The sequence below is a fragment of the Dromiciops gliroides genome, chromosome 2 (genome assembly GCF_019393635.1).
Source record: "Dromiciops gliroides isolate mDroGli1 chromosome 2, mDroGli1.pri, whole genome shotgun sequence".
Classification (NCBI taxonomy): Eukaryota; Metazoa; Chordata; class Mammalia; order Microbiotheria; family Microbiotheriidae; genus Dromiciops; species Dromiciops gliroides.
In genome coordinates this window covers 248622122-248637556 of record NC_057862.1, presented here as the reverse complement: position 1 = coordinate 248637556, position 15435 = coordinate 248622122, and the positions used below count along the sequence as shown (strand labels likewise).

Genomic DNA, 15435 nt, shown 5'->3' with positions numbered 1-15435 from the left:
GTATTTATTCTTTATTTCATTTTCTTATGTATATGCTGTTTTCCCTGAGTACAATGTAAGTTTCTTGAGGGAAAGGACTTGTTTCATTTTTGTTATTGTATCTTTAGTTCCTAATATAGTGCCTGGCTCCTATGAGGTGTCTAATACATGCTTGTAAATTGAATTGAAAGCAGTAGCTAACTGTGTGACTCTGAAAGGAATCATCTCATCTCTCTAGGCATTTGTTTCTGCACGTAGAAAATTGAAGGGGGACTTGATCTCAGGTTACTTATCTCTAATTCTGGCTTGATTCAAAACTCTTTTAGTGGGTTCCAGTCTTATACCTACAGTCTATACATATCTATAATTACATGTTCAATCATCATCTTTAATCCAAATTGAACTGATCTCTCCCCCGATCCCTTTCCCATTGGTGGTACCCACATTTTAAAAATCATTTAGCCTAATTTTAACTTGGAAGCATCCTTGGCTCTTAAAGTAAGAGCAGTGTTAGCATTTAGGGTTGGTTTTTTTTTGTTTGTTTTGTTTGGTTGGTTTTTTTTAGTATGTATTAAGTATCTACTATATGCCAAATACTGTATTAAGTGCTGAATACATGAAAAAGCCAAAAGATAGTGCCTGCTCTCAAGAAGTTAACAGTCTAATCTAGCAGTAGCAGCAACCCCTCAAATGCACCTAGTGCCTTGAGTGTTTCAAAGCACTTTATATAAATTATCTCATTTGATCTATCTCCTTCATTATCTCCTTCATTCCCCATTTTTAAATTCACCAAGTACAAAAAAGAAAACTGTTCATAGATGGTTACAAGAGTTGATATGATTCCTAAGCAACCGTTACCAGCTATTTTCTGGCTTTTACATGCTGTCATGAAATGAAAGTCTACATTAACAAAAAATCTGTGGCAATATTACCTTCAGGTACAGACTTGTCAGCTCTGATTAGGTAAGCTGGTCCGGCCCCTACTAGAATGGATGGCCACTCTTTACACTAAGCTATATTGCTGACTCTTGGAATTCCTGGCTTCTTCCTCTCTTCTATGGGGACTTTACAGATCCACACTAACCACCACCCTCAGCTGCTGGTATTCCCCTGAATGACTTTGTATTTATTTGTGTATAATTTGTGTTTGCTTATATGTGTACAAGTTTTCCTATGTATAATCCTAGGGCTGGAGTGAGCTTCTGGGATGAAGATGTTTCTAGGGGATAGTAGAGAAAATCTGGAGAAGGAATTAAGCCTTATATTAATTTTGTACAAATTTAATATTTTCTTATTTTAGTATCTACTCATTCGTATTTATTAGATACCAAAATAAGGATCTATTTATATTTAGTAGTATATTGGTCTTTAGCTTTAATTCCGTTTTAGCATTACTATACTGAAACTTTCATTTTTATGCTTGGGAACTAGTCAAACAACCCCAAAAAACACATCTAGTCCCCTATTGATTACTCCTTTCATTCTGAAAATTAAAGAAATGAATGTGGTTTGAGGTCTAAGTTCAAAGACTAATCAACGCTAATACAAACCTGATGCTTTAGAGTGGATACTGCAGCAGTACTTTCATCACAGAAAATAGAATGGCATACTATGTCACTTGAACTAAGCATGGACCACAGAGAACTGTTTCCACCAAAATAGTTCACTATTTCTTAAGATATTATTACTTAAGATGTATTTGGGGGATTGTCATTAGACTTTTATTGACTACAGGTGGGCCTTGAAAACTTGTTTTAACTGAAAGGCTGTATTCTCCTTCTCCCATATTCCTCTGGTAGCAAGCTGGAGCCCTTTCTTCAGTGCTCAGAGCAAAGTGGGTCAACTTCTGATTTGCCAGTATAATTTTATTAACCCAGTAGTTAGGTGTGTGACAACAGAGAGAGAGAGAGAGAGAGAGAGAGAGAGAGAGAGAGAGAGAGAGAGAGAGAGAGAGAGAGAGAGAACAATAAGTTTGGTTTGGAGGGTAGTAAATCATAGGAGTTGGTTTTAAGGCAAGCATTTTGGTAGAAAATGTCATTCTGTTTTCTGTAAGGAATGTCCTACTGTCTGGTAGTTCAGAAGCATCTGTTTTGGTATCATATTAACAATTAGCATTTATTAGTAGTAGATACCAGACTTGTTAATGCTGTAGATGTCTAATATTCATGGCTAAAGCTGACTATTGGCACTATTAGCTGTGAAGTGCATGATACTAGTACTAATATTAAACTGCTTAATGTCTACAAGTGTTATACTTCATGTACTGGCAGAATATCACTAAAAGTGGACATGGAAATAACACATTAACCTAGGGGCAGCTAGGTGGCATAGTGGAAAGAGCTCGGGCCCTGGAGTCATGAGGACTTGAGCTCAAATCTGGCCTCAGACACTAGCTATGTGACCCTGAGCAATTCACTTAACCTTTACTTAACTGTAAAATGAGTTGGAGAAGGACATGAAAAATCACTCCAGTATCTTTGCCAAGAAAACTCCAAATGGGGTCATGAAGAGTCCAGACACAGCTAATTGAATGAACAACAAAAATGATCACTGCTATCTTGTTGTCCGTGTCCACTTTCTTTCTTTCTTTTTTCTTTTTTTGGGGGCAGGGCAATGAGGGTTAAGTGACTTGCCCAGGGGCACACAGCTGTCAAGTGTCTGAGGCTGGATTGAACTCGGTTCCTCCTGAATCCAGGGCCGGCACTTTATCCACTGTGCCACCTAGCTGCCCCTATGTCCACTTTCATTTACTGCTTTCCATCCAACATAGGACATCAAATTTTAAGGGACCTTTGTTTCCAACTATCTCATTTTATATATGAATCAACTGAGACCCAGGAAATGAAGTGACTAAGTCAAAGTAAGTAGCCAGAGCCAAGATTGGAACACATATCCTATGACTTCAAGTTGATCACACCTTCCAGTACATACTGTCTTCTCTATAGCAAGAGAGTGAAATGATGATCAGTTACATCCGTTTCCTTTTTTAACTGAATCTCCAAATATTATTGGACTTTCCATATACTTCTTTTTGAAATCCAATTTTTAAGAAGCCCTCAACTACTTTTCAAGAAAAGGATAATTTAGAAAATCTTTTACAACAATTCTGACAGCATTCCCCTGTGATACAGATGAGGAAACAGTTCCAGTGAGATGTCAAATCATCATCAGGTAATTGTGATTATGCATACGTCAAGTTTGTGGCTCTCTAGGACATGATACAAAGTCACTCTGGCTCAGTCCTTCTTTGGGATAAATTTATGTTCTAAAAGGGAAAAGACATAAAGAAAGGTCATTTTTAAAAGTATATGTTCTTTGTAAACATCATTAATGTATAATCTTGAGATATGCTCAGTTTGTATTCTTGCCCAGAGTGGTAGTATAGGATATGTGTGTCAGGAATGGGAAGGTGGTTAGTTCTTTGAAATAACTAAAGAGAGGGGGGCAGGTAGGTGGCACAGTAGATAGAGCACCAGCTCTGGATTCAGGAAGACCTGAGTTCAAATCTGGCCTCAGACACTTGACACTTACTATCTGTGTGACTCTGGGCAAGTCACTTAACCCTCATTGCCCCACCAACCTCCCCCCCCCCCCAAAAAAAAAACCCAACAATAACAAAAAGAAATAACTGAAGAGAGGAAAAGAAAGGTCTAATGGGGGTATGGGAAAGGAAGTGATAAAGAATATACCTGAGGGAAATACTGTGGTCAAGATAGGCCAGGTCTCAGCAGAATTAGTTTGTTTTTTTTTTCCTTGAGTGTTCCGCTGCTGAGAGCCAGAGAAGATAAAGACAACTGAACAAAGTTAAGAAGCAGAGTGAGGTTTCTCCATCCTTTATATCCTTTCTGCCAAGGCTTCCTATCCTCTGGTTGAGGCGTCTTGACTGTCCCAGGCCCTCCATTGCCAGGGTACCTATCCAGGCCTGCCTTATAAATCAGTGCTTCATGTGGCAAATCCAACTAAATTGCCATCCTTCCTTTTATACCCCCCATATTCTCCTTCTCCACAAGAAAAATGTACTTGTTTCTGTTACAGGTTCCATTTTATCAGGGCTTGTTAGAAAATTTGATAAATTATTTCCCACTGAGATTAATAAATGATAGATTGGGGTGTAATATCCTTACGAGACAATTGCATTTACCTGGATACTTCTAATACTGCATATTGATCTCTGCTGCTGAGATATCAGGCACCATGAAAGCCATTCTACAGGGGAAGGGAACTTTTTTTTTTTAGTAGGCTACCTCAAATTACATGATGTATATCACCACTCTTGGTTTAGAATGGCAAAATCAAATGGAGGCCAAAAGAAGATGAAGAAGGCAGCAAGAGAGTAGACAAATCAGAAATAATACAGAAGAGACAGATCCTTGAGATTGAAAGGGAGATCAATGAGGAACCAGGAGAACGATGTAAGAGAGGGATAGTAGGTTTTGTTTGTTTGTTTTTTGTTGTTGTTGTTTTGTTTTGTTTTTTTTTGCGGGGCAATGGGGGTTAAGTGACTTGCCCAGGGTCACACAGCCAGTAAGTGTCAAGTGTCTGAGGCTGGCTTTGAACTAAGGTCTCCTGAATCCAGGGCCAGTGCTTTATCCACTGTGCCACCTAGCTGCCCCAGTAGGTTTTAATTAATAGGCATGAGAAGTGGGTCACTTTGTTTCTTGTTTTTAGGGCTGTCTCTAATGGATACTCAGGACTTCTAGGTCTTAGTTCAGCTGTCCAGGAATAATTCATTTCTTGGTAATAGGAAAAAAGCCTGTTGAGATCAAGGCAGTGCTTGAAGTCTGAGCCATTATTCTACCACCAGCTTTAATATAGAAGGGGAAATAATACTCCTTAATTTAATTTTTATTTGGCCCATTTATTTCTTATAAAAACTGCAAACATATAATCTCAGGCATTTTGACATCCCCGTAATATTGAACTGACTTTTTCCCTTCAGTTTCCAGAATTCTGCTTACTTCCAAACGATAAACAGGCCTTGGTAGTTTGCCTCACTAGATCTGATTTGTTCTATATACTTTTTTAACATATAGATTGAATACTGATTGCCCTCCTCTCAAGGTTGATTTGTTTGGGGGTCTGGGATGTAGGAACAGGCTGGGACATGTCTAAGGAGCCCTCTATAATTTGGAACACCTAGGACAGATGGTCAGCAGTCCAACCATGGTTCAAGTCTGGCTTTAATACTAAGTCTAGATACCAGTCAAGTCTTTTCAGAGATTTCACCACTCCAGGATGCAGTTTTCTGTAGCCAGTAGGCTACAAGACATATGCTTGAAAAGCCCTGAACTTCTGAAAGGCTCTAGAAGCAAATTCTCTCCCAAGTGGTCTCCCCCACTTCTACATCACCATTATAACCCCATGGCAAGTCCAGAACTATACTGGTGACTTGGTAGAAGTTGAGTGAATTTGCCTCCATGAGCTCTACTTGTTAAAACTACTGAGAGGGGGTAGCTAGGTGGCGCAGTGGATAGAGCACTGGCCCTGGATTCAGAAGTACCTGCATTCAAAGCCAGCCTCAGACACTTAACACTTACTAGCTGTGTGACCCTGGGCAAGTCACTTAACCCCAATTGCCTCACAACAACAACAACAAAAAACTACTGAGAGAATAATCAGTTATCAAATTTTTCATCAATACAATTTACAAAACATTAAGTGCCTATTCAGTACAAGGCACTATACAAGGGAGTAGGCATACAAAGAAAAAATGAGTCTCTGGCCTCAAGGGCCTTACATTCTGCTGGAAGATTATTTAATGAATCAGCAGCTGAGGCTTGTGAATGGCTATTTCTCTCCTCACACCATAGTTCACTTTGTATTTATGTAATTTGTTCATTTTGTATTTGTTTACTTTTGTTGGGTGAAAAAAACATTTTGCTTGGGTCTAAAATCTGAAAAGGGCAGCTAGATGGCACAGTGGATAGAATGTTAAGCCTGGAGTCAGGGAGACTCATCTTCCCAAGTTCAAATTTGGCCTCAGACATTTACTAGATGTGTGACCCTGGGCAAGTTACTGAGCCCTGTTTGCCTTAGTTTCCTCATCTGAAAAATGAGCTAGAGAAGGAAATGGCAAACCATTCCAGTATCTTTGTCAAGAAAACCCCCACTTTATTAAAAAAAAAGAAAACCCCCCAAAAGAGTTGCAGATACAACTGAAACAACTGAATAACAACAACAAATATGTAAAAAATTAGGGTTTTTAAATTTTTCTATCCCAGTTATATCCAATACTATTTTTCAATGGGCCAAAAACTAAGAAATATTAATTGCATTAAAGAGGCTAATGCTTCAGATTTGTTTTGATGTTCATTGGGCTTTTTATTTTGGGCAGGGAGAGCAGGTTGCAAATTATTTAATTTTAGGTGTTCATTAAGCTTTATAAAACATGACCTAACAAATTATTCAATCAAATTGTAATGTGTTGCAATTGAAACCACAGAAATGACTGGATTTCTTCATATTGTTAAGAAATTTCTAGAAAATTAATACTTAAAGCTATAATTAATCACAGGAAACACTTAGCAGACTCCCTGCCCTACTCTCTCGTCCCCTTGCCCGTAATTCCCCTTCCTTCTCATACCAGTTTGATTTTGTGCCTTTCCCAGTCAGGATCAGTTAACCATTTCTGGGGGGGAACAGACCTGAGCTGTCCAACAAATGCATTTAATTTGCAAGGCAACCGCATCTTTTTTCATAGGCAACAGCTCCCCAGGGCAATCACATCCCTGTGCTGATTTGCTGCAGTGAAGACTGCAGCATTTACAATATGCCCTCCCCCTTTCCCTGTTCTGCTTACAGCATCAGTCTGTAGCCAGTGCAAGGAAGCAGTGATACCCACTAACCTATTCATGCTTTGGAATGCCTAAATGGTAGCACAGTAAGTAGCCTGAACAGAAAGCAACAGAGAGACTTCCTTCACCACCCCAAGATGCAGGCCAGTGCTGATTCTACCAAGATGGACTGTCTCTGGAGCAACTGGAAATGTCAGGGTATTATATTTATTCTAGTAATGCATGCCTCCAATGAAAGGGTGAAGCCTGCATGTGCGAATCTTATAGAAGGACCCCATCCATTTTGTATTGTTTCACCTGTGGGACCTTTGCATGCTTTTTAGAACCAAGAGCTTTGGACTGGAGTGGTAAATCTGTTTGCTGTCATCACAAAATTGTGTTTGGATTTTCCTTTTTGTTGTCTGGATTTTCAGGTGTGTTATGTGATGCCTCATCTTTTGCCTGTCCTGGAAACTCCTTATAGAAGCATTACTCTTTTACCTACCATTTGTTTAGGCTTTATTCATTTCTGGGGTTTGCTGTTGGTTTCTGGCTAACATGCTTTCCCTGGGCAGGGTAGCATGTCACATTTATTTCTACTGAGAGAATGAAATCTCTTAGAAGTCCTGTTTCAGAGAGCATCCTTTTTGACAGGGACACACCCATTCCAAGGTATGTGTTTGTGGTCAAACAAAAGAGACTGGGACTAGGAGATAGCTCTCAGTATTCTAAAAAAGGCTGTGGCGTAGCTATATATTATTGTTCAATTGGACACACGAGTTTTTTTTTTTTTCCAGTCTGCCAGTGAGGTAAGCATATAGCTTCTATTTGTTAATAAAATACAATGATGTGGGGAGCATCTATTGAACAATTAAGGAAAAATCAACGCACATTCCTAGTTACCCTCTGGCATAATGGATTTTTTTCAGAACAGTCTATATTAGAACTGGGTGTGGCTACCCTCTAGCTTCCCTTAGATTTCTTTTCAGCCATTTTTATTCAGCCCCACACTTCACAGCTAACACTCATCCATCCTTTGTTGTTAGAAAACTCCCTGCTTGTTCAGAGAAGAGATTGCCAGGAGAAAGGGATTAATTGCAAAAATGCATCTGGTGCTGTAATCTTGGGAGCTGATCAGATGAAACTCTTTTAGGATTTGAAAATAGCAGTTGTGAAGAAGGCATATTTGGCTTAGGCTGCATGGTTTGTAGCATACATTACACTCTAATAGCATCTGATTTTAAATAGCTGGCTATCTTCCCATTATAACGTTGCATCGTGGACAGAATAGAAAGCCTTTTTGTCTGTAAAATAATCCTAGGTCCTTTGTATTCTTTCGTCTTTAACAAAGAAAAAGTGAGCATAAACCTTCAGAATTAAAAGCACTGTTACTTTTCTTTTGTGGTTTATTGTGTGTGTGTGTGTGTGTGTGTGTGTGTGTGTGTGTGTGTGTGTGTGTGTGTGTTGGTTTGGTTTTTTGTTGGTTTTTTTTTTTTTTTTGGTAGTGATCAGCATGAAACACCAGAATTTTTTTGTAGATTCAAGAGGGATGGATCAGGAAGTAAAGTAACCACAAAGTAAACAGTAAACAGATTTTGATAGTATAACCCCCAGGAGATCAGAGACTCATTAGTGACTGCTAAGAGCAGGGGTTTTTAGAGAGTGATGCCACCTCTCCCCAGCAGTACACACACATTGTGAACCATGGGAGTTTTCATGTAATACTCTATTTTGCAATTTTTAAATTGATCTTTTCTATTCATTAACTAAAAAAATCAATTCATTATTCTATTCATTAACCAAAATAAAAAGAAAACACTCCCAACAATGCATAGTGCCAAATTCAATCTCATGCTTCCTTTGGATGTATAGGATCAGTTTTAAGTAGCATTAGGACATCAACTTCTTACTAAGAGTAAATACTAACCAATAAAGACATTTATTTATATAAATTTGTACACTTGCAGAATCTAGGACATTAATTAGATGTTCAAATACAATTGAACCCCTGATTTTCTCCTTCAATTGACCTGTTTGTTAAGAAATTAATAAAACAATCCAATCCACCAAACAATTTGTGATGAGAAAAACAAAGGTGAAAAATCCCTAATTATTCATATCTATTTAGAAATTATAGTTAATATGTATGCCTTTTGTAGGGTATAATTTTAATTGAGCCATGTGTTTTCAAAACCCTTTAGTGAAAAATTACTCTAGCCATCTAAAGTATTGTCATTAATGCTTATCATAAATTATAAGAAATCCAGTATCATTAAAAAAATTGATATCATTTATTTCTATATCACCTATATTTCCAAATATATATTTCTCACCTTTTCTATTCAACTTGTCACCTCTTGTAACAAAGAATAAGAAAGAGAGAGGAAAATTCAATTCAGCAAAAGCAACTCACCAACTTTTGGATAGTATTTGCAATAGTCCACACCTGTAGTACCCCACCTCTTCAAAGAAAAGATAATTTTCTTCTCTCTCTCTCTCTCTCTCTCTCTCTCTCTCTCTCTCTCTCTCTCTCTCTCTCTCTCTCTCTCTCTCTCTCTCTCTCTCTCTCTCTCTTTCTCTCTTTCTCTCTCTCCCTCTCCCTCTCCCTCTCTCTCCTTCCCCCCTCCTTTTTCTCCCCATCTCTTTCTCCCCCACCCCCTTTTCTTATCTTTGCCATGCTGAAGATCAGGGATCAGTTATGATCCCAATCCCATTAATGATCACCACCTGCTCCATTTCCATCCTGTGTTAGTTTACCCTTCCTTAGGCTATCTGAAGGCCTCCAGTTCCCAGGGGCTCACCATATTAATGGTGAACTTAATGTGCACACACACTTGGCATAGACCACTTTAGCTTAGAACTTCTGAGCTCAAGCAATCTGCCACCTTCAGTCTCTATGCACCACAATGCCTGGCTATTTTCTTTACTCAATCCAGGGCCAAGTTTGATCATTATCATGATACAACATTCAGTTTTGACAGTATTTTAAAAATTAAAAACCACTTAAAACTCAAATATATGTAATATTTATGACTGGAAATTATTTCCCTCACCACAAGAAGAACTTATTAATTAAATCAAGCCTGATTCTTCCATGTGTTTCCCCCATTCTTCTCTTAATTGGTCTAGAAAAGTAAGCTTAAAAATAAATTCATACTATAGGATGTACATTTGCAAAAGTCATGTTAGAACTATTTACACAGTTAATGAAATTTAATAAGGTTTGTGCATGCAATTGAAGTGGCTGCTATGTTATTAATAATGTTTTTATTGCTAAGAAAAACAATGGTTTGCTTTAATGTAAAGAATTTAGTTTCCTTCATCTTACAATATTCTTTTTAACTCTTAAATATTTGGTGGAGAAATTGAAATGAATCAAATATTTCACAAGTATCATGATGAAATGTGCCATAAAAATAATATTGTGTTGCATTGTGTATATACAATCTCAACAAATTTTGGATTTCATGTTAATAATGCATTCGATTTGTGGCATGAGAGAGAAAGACAAAAGCTATTCTTCCTAGTTACTGGTTTTGGGGATTGGAAAATGCAGGGTTAACAAACTCAGATACAACTATTTCATAGGCATGAAATGGAAGGGAGAAATTAATGTAGGGAAATTAAATAATGAAGATATGCACAAGATAGATGACAGAGTGGTTAGGGAGAGGGGAGGCTGTTTTCTCAACAGGTTTTAAAATATGAGTCATCTAGACAAATGGGATTTTTTTACCTTTAAGACATAGAGCCAAACATTTTGACTGAGGACAACAGCAGCGGCTCGAGTAGAATTTTAAAAATCCTTAATCCCATTTCCCTATTATAGGTATTTCTTTATATTGTACCATGTAAAGTCAAGTACAGAACTGTGGTAATTATGTGATCTAAACCCAAGTCCAGCTCATAGAAATAGAGTTTAACTGGAATCATTCCAGCAAGGTAGCACAATGGACAGGGTGTTTTGTCTTGGAGTCAGGAAGACAGATGAAATCCTGCCTCAGACACTTACTAGCTGTGTGATCTTCGCTTCTCTTCATTTCACTTTACTCATCTGCAAAATGGTAATAATAATAGCATCTACCTCCTGGGGTTGTAAGGATCAAATGAGATAACCTATGTAAAGGGCTTTGAAAATCTTAAAGCACTAGCTTTTATTATTGGTTTCTTCTTCATTTCAAATCCCTTAGCTCAAATTTACTTTGTCCATACCCTCTCTAAATCTACCCCAGCAAAGAAAACATAGAAACGAAAAGTACATTTTTCAAGGGGTGTGGCACAATGGCGTCCATTTTTACAAATAAAAGATTGTTCCCACAATGTTTCCCCACCCCTGAATTCTCCTTTCTGAATGGGATGGAATCACTATAAAAAGTGACCAAGTATCAGGGTACTCTAGAACACATTTATTTCAGTCATAAGGATAAAAAATGTCTCTATTTGGCAAAGAGTTTCTAATAAAATTAAAAATTTCCACTAAAAATAAGACCACAAAATTAAACATGTATCCAAAAAAAGCATTGAAACACATGTTTCATGTAGAAGGCATATCATTTATAATTTAAGGATATGTAATAAATAGCTATTATGTTGATAAGGAACCTTTTGAATACCCACAATAATATACCATAGGATGTCATAAAATTAAAGTATATCTTGCCTTCTCAATGGGTGGGGGAGGGAGTGCAGGGAGGAAAAGAATTTGGAACTGAAAATAAAAATAGAATAAAATAAAGTAATTAGGATTAGTAAAAGAATTTTGGATATCAAATAATATACTAGGGGGCAGCTAGGTGGCACAGTGGATAAAGCACCAGCCCTGGATTCAGGAGTACCTGAGTTCAAATTCCGCCTCAAACACTTGACACTTACTAGCTGTGTGACCCTGGGCAAGTCACTTAACCCTCATTGCTCTGAAAAAAAAATACTAATCTAATTGAAGAATATGCCTGAAAACTGAAAATAAGTCTCTTATTATATAGGTGGAAAAATGCAATTAAGATAAATAGGTGATTTTCTGAGATGAACAGGAATCAAAAGTATGCATGTATATATGTATGCATGTGTATGTTTGCATGTATGTATCTATGTGTTCTGTTTCCTTATCTATAAAATGGGATGACAATTCTTGAACTACTTATTTTAAGGAAAATGCATATAATTCTGAAGATATAATAAATAATTAGTTGTATACATACTTATGTGTGCATACATATATCCAGATAATACAATATGATGTCATTTTTAGAAGCAAGGCATTAAAAGTATGAATTAATACTAATCTATAATTTCAGTGAAGTAGGAAACTCTAATGAGGAAACGTTCTCCTACAATGCAGATTAGTAATTGCTTAGCAATTTAGAGCCCTCAAGAGTTCCTTGGGGAACTAAGAGGTCTACGTGAATCACCTAGAGTCAAGTAGCCTGGAGTTCAAATTCATCCTTTGCACCTGAACTGTAACCCACTGGATAGCAGAATTGGTAAAAATCTGAGAAGGCTGGAATGGTGGTAACAATTTAATAATATGATATTTAACTTTTAAAAGTACATTTAATAGCACTAATGGAGGTCAAATGGCTAGAAAGCTGTGTATATAAAATAAAACTAATGGTTTTAGTGGAAGTCAGTGGGACAAGGTCAGTAGGAATCAGCAGTATAATGCAGCACTCAAAAAAAGCCAAAGTAACTTATTGAATTCATTAATAATAAAACTTTAATGTCACTGGAAGTGACTCAGGAACTTGTTCAGTCCTATCTCCTCTGTTACACTTACTGTACAAGAGGTCAGAACACATTTATTACCAGAAACAGCCTGAACTCATGCTCAACCGCACTACCTCTGTTATATTTTTGTTGTTCAGTCATTTTCAGTTGTGTCTGACTCTTCGTGACCGACCCCATTTGGGGTTTTGTTGGCAGTGAAACTGCGATGGTTTACTATTTCCTTCTCCAGTTTATTTTACAGATGAGAAAACCAAGGCAATCAGGGCTAAGTGACTTGCCCAGGGTCACACAGTTAGTACTCGTCTGAGGCCAGATTTAAACTCAGGAATATGAGTCTTTCTGACTCCAGGCCCAGCACTCTATTTCACCACCTAGCTCCTGCCCCCCAACACATATAAATTATATGCAAAATTTCATATATATTTGACCTACATAAATATGTAAAATTGCATATTTATATATATAACATAATGTATCATTATAAATATATTTAAAATTATATTATGTATATATATGCAATGATTATGGGATCTAAGGATATTTAGTCTGATAAAAAAAAAGACAGGGAGGGGAGGGAATTTGATTGTCATTTTCAAATACTTGAAAGGTTTTGTAGAAGAGAAATTAGTTTTGTTCATATTGGTCCCAGAGGGTTTGAAGGAGCTAGCTGTCAGTTCTTCATAAAGAAAAAACTTTCCAATGATTAGAACTCTCCAAAATGGATATGCTCTTTGTGAAGAGGTACAAGTTCCCCATCAATGAAGCTTTTCAAGCAGAAACTGGAAAGCCACTTGCGTGACATTTGCAAGTCACTCGAATTCTCAGAGCCTGGGACTGTTTATCTGTAAAATGACAGGGCTGTATTAAATGGTCTCTGAGGTCCCCTCCTGAACTAAACCCTACATTGAGACGACTTTCCTGTTTGGGGTAGCCTTTGAACTAGACCTTTGACATTCCTTCCACTTCTGCAATTCTATGATTGTTTTTAATTTGCCTGTTTGTATATAGTTGGCCTGACTCTGCTCAAATTGTCATATGAGTTCATTTAACACTATTAGTTTAAACTTGATAGGCAAAAAAAAAACCCCAAAACAAAACAAAAAACAAACAAACGGGGCAGCTAGATGGCACAGTGGAAGGAGCACCAGCCCTGGAGTCAGGAGTACCTGAGTTCAAATCCGGCCTCACACACTTAACACTTACTAGCTGTGTGACCCTGGGCAATTCACTTAACCCCAATTGCCTCACAAAAACCAAAAAAACAAAAAAACCCTTGATAGGCAGAATGAACAAAATCAGGTGATGTTGTTCTTAGGGGCCTTAAAACAATTGTCTGAATTTTTGCGGGACTAAGTCATTTTCAAATAAACATTTACAAATGGGCATGTTTTCACTCACTCATTGTAACATAGTATCAGTATCTGTTCTTTCTCTTTTCAGCTTCTTTTGGTTGCCTGTCTCTCTTCTGTGTCTCCATTTTCCTATTTTTGAGTCAGCTTTATTCACTTTTCCTTATTCTCCTCTGGTTTCCTATAACTCCTCTCCCATAAGACTATATATGTTCAGGGGCAGCTAGGTGGCTCAGTGGATAAAGCACTGACCCTGGATTCAAGAGGACTTGAGTTCAAATCTGGCCTCAGACACTTGACATTTACTAGCTGTGTGACCCTGAGCAAGTCACTTAACCCTCACTGCCCTGCAAAAAAAAAAAGAAAAAAAGAAAAAAAAGAAAAGAAAAAAAACTATATAGGTTGTCAGAGAGCTGGTATGGGAAGACAATGGCCTAAATAGTCTTATTCTCCCGTCTCTTAACCAGGTCTACCATATCAGGGAGGATTTTTAAGAAATAATCCAACCATCCCCTTACTGATAGAGCCCTGGGCTATTCTCTGTAACACCAAGAAGAGCCAAAATGGAATTAATCCCAAAGGTGATAGAACAGGTCTATGGCCTCCAACTTTCAGGCCAAGAATATGGCAGATCCTAAGCAGCTTCATCTTTCACACAATTTAAAGTTTTAACATTAGGACATTAAACATGTCTCTTATTTCTACAGCACTTTCCTCAACAATAGCCTTGGTCTAAAGATCCATTATTATTTTCACAGGAATCATCTAGTCCAAACTCCTCATTTTGCATATGGGGAAACTGAGGCCCAGAGAAGTTAAGTGACTTGACTAAGGTCATAAAGATCTAGCACGGTGGGTAGAGGCAGCTGTCTCTGGGATTCCCAAGGATTCATGTCACTCACCCCTCACTATTACTCTTCACTAAGGTGTATAATTACATACCTGGTTCATTGCTGGAGAAAGCCTAACTTTTTGGTAAGGAGAGTGGTTCATCACTTCTCACATTTGTTGACTCGTCAGTCCTACCTTGATTATTCTACTTTTTTTCTCTCCTCCAAAAAAGGATCTGAAGTTAAAGCAAAAACAGAAAACAAAAAAACCAAGATGTGTGGTGAACAAATATGATTCAAGTTTGGAACAGATCCTTTATTTCAATGCAAAAAAGGGAGATGGGAAACCACTAGACACAAGAATAATAGTGTGTATAACAGCGAGTAAAAGGAATTAAGTAGCGTCACTATTAGCACAATTGTCAGAAGGCTAGTATTCAAGGCTCATTGGGACATGAAGAAGTTTTTAGTAGGTTGCTAATTAGCCATTTCACATTTCATCTCTACCGAGTGCCTTCTGCTCAAATGCCAGCTGTGAGCTTCTTTTTAGTGGTTTCTTTCTCTCCATTGCTGACTCTTCCCTTGGCACCAGCCCATTCTTGCTGTTGCATAAGTGCTCCCTTCTGAAGCAGTGAAACTATCCAGTATAGACATTACCCTCTGCCTTTGGTCATTGCCATTCCAGGAGATGCCGCTGTTATCATCTTGTTAGTGGGAGATGCTCCCACCATGATAGAAGTCTTTGAAGTTTCCCTAAGGTCTTGTACCAAGAGAGAGAAT

At 37.7% G+C, this 15435-nt stretch overlaps 1 protein-coding gene across 2 annotated transcripts in view; it reads left to right on the top strand.

The window, feature by feature from the left end:
* RTN1 (reticulon 1) overlaps positions 1 to 15435 on the top strand; it is a 310482-nt gene that overhangs the window by 261286 nt on the left and 33761 nt on the right. The window contains exon 1 of one of the 2 annotated variants that reach the window (XM_043984703.1): positions 6651 to 6971. The exons of the other annotated variant lie outside the window; for it this stretch is intronic. Within the exon in view, the coding sequence (XP_043840638.1) occupies positions 6911 to 6971 (61 nt within the window). The 5' untranslated portion in view covers positions 6651 to 6910. Of the gene's footprint in view, positions 1 to 6650; positions 6972 to 15435 lie in introns of those variants that run through there. 2 annotated transcript variants of the gene reach the window in all.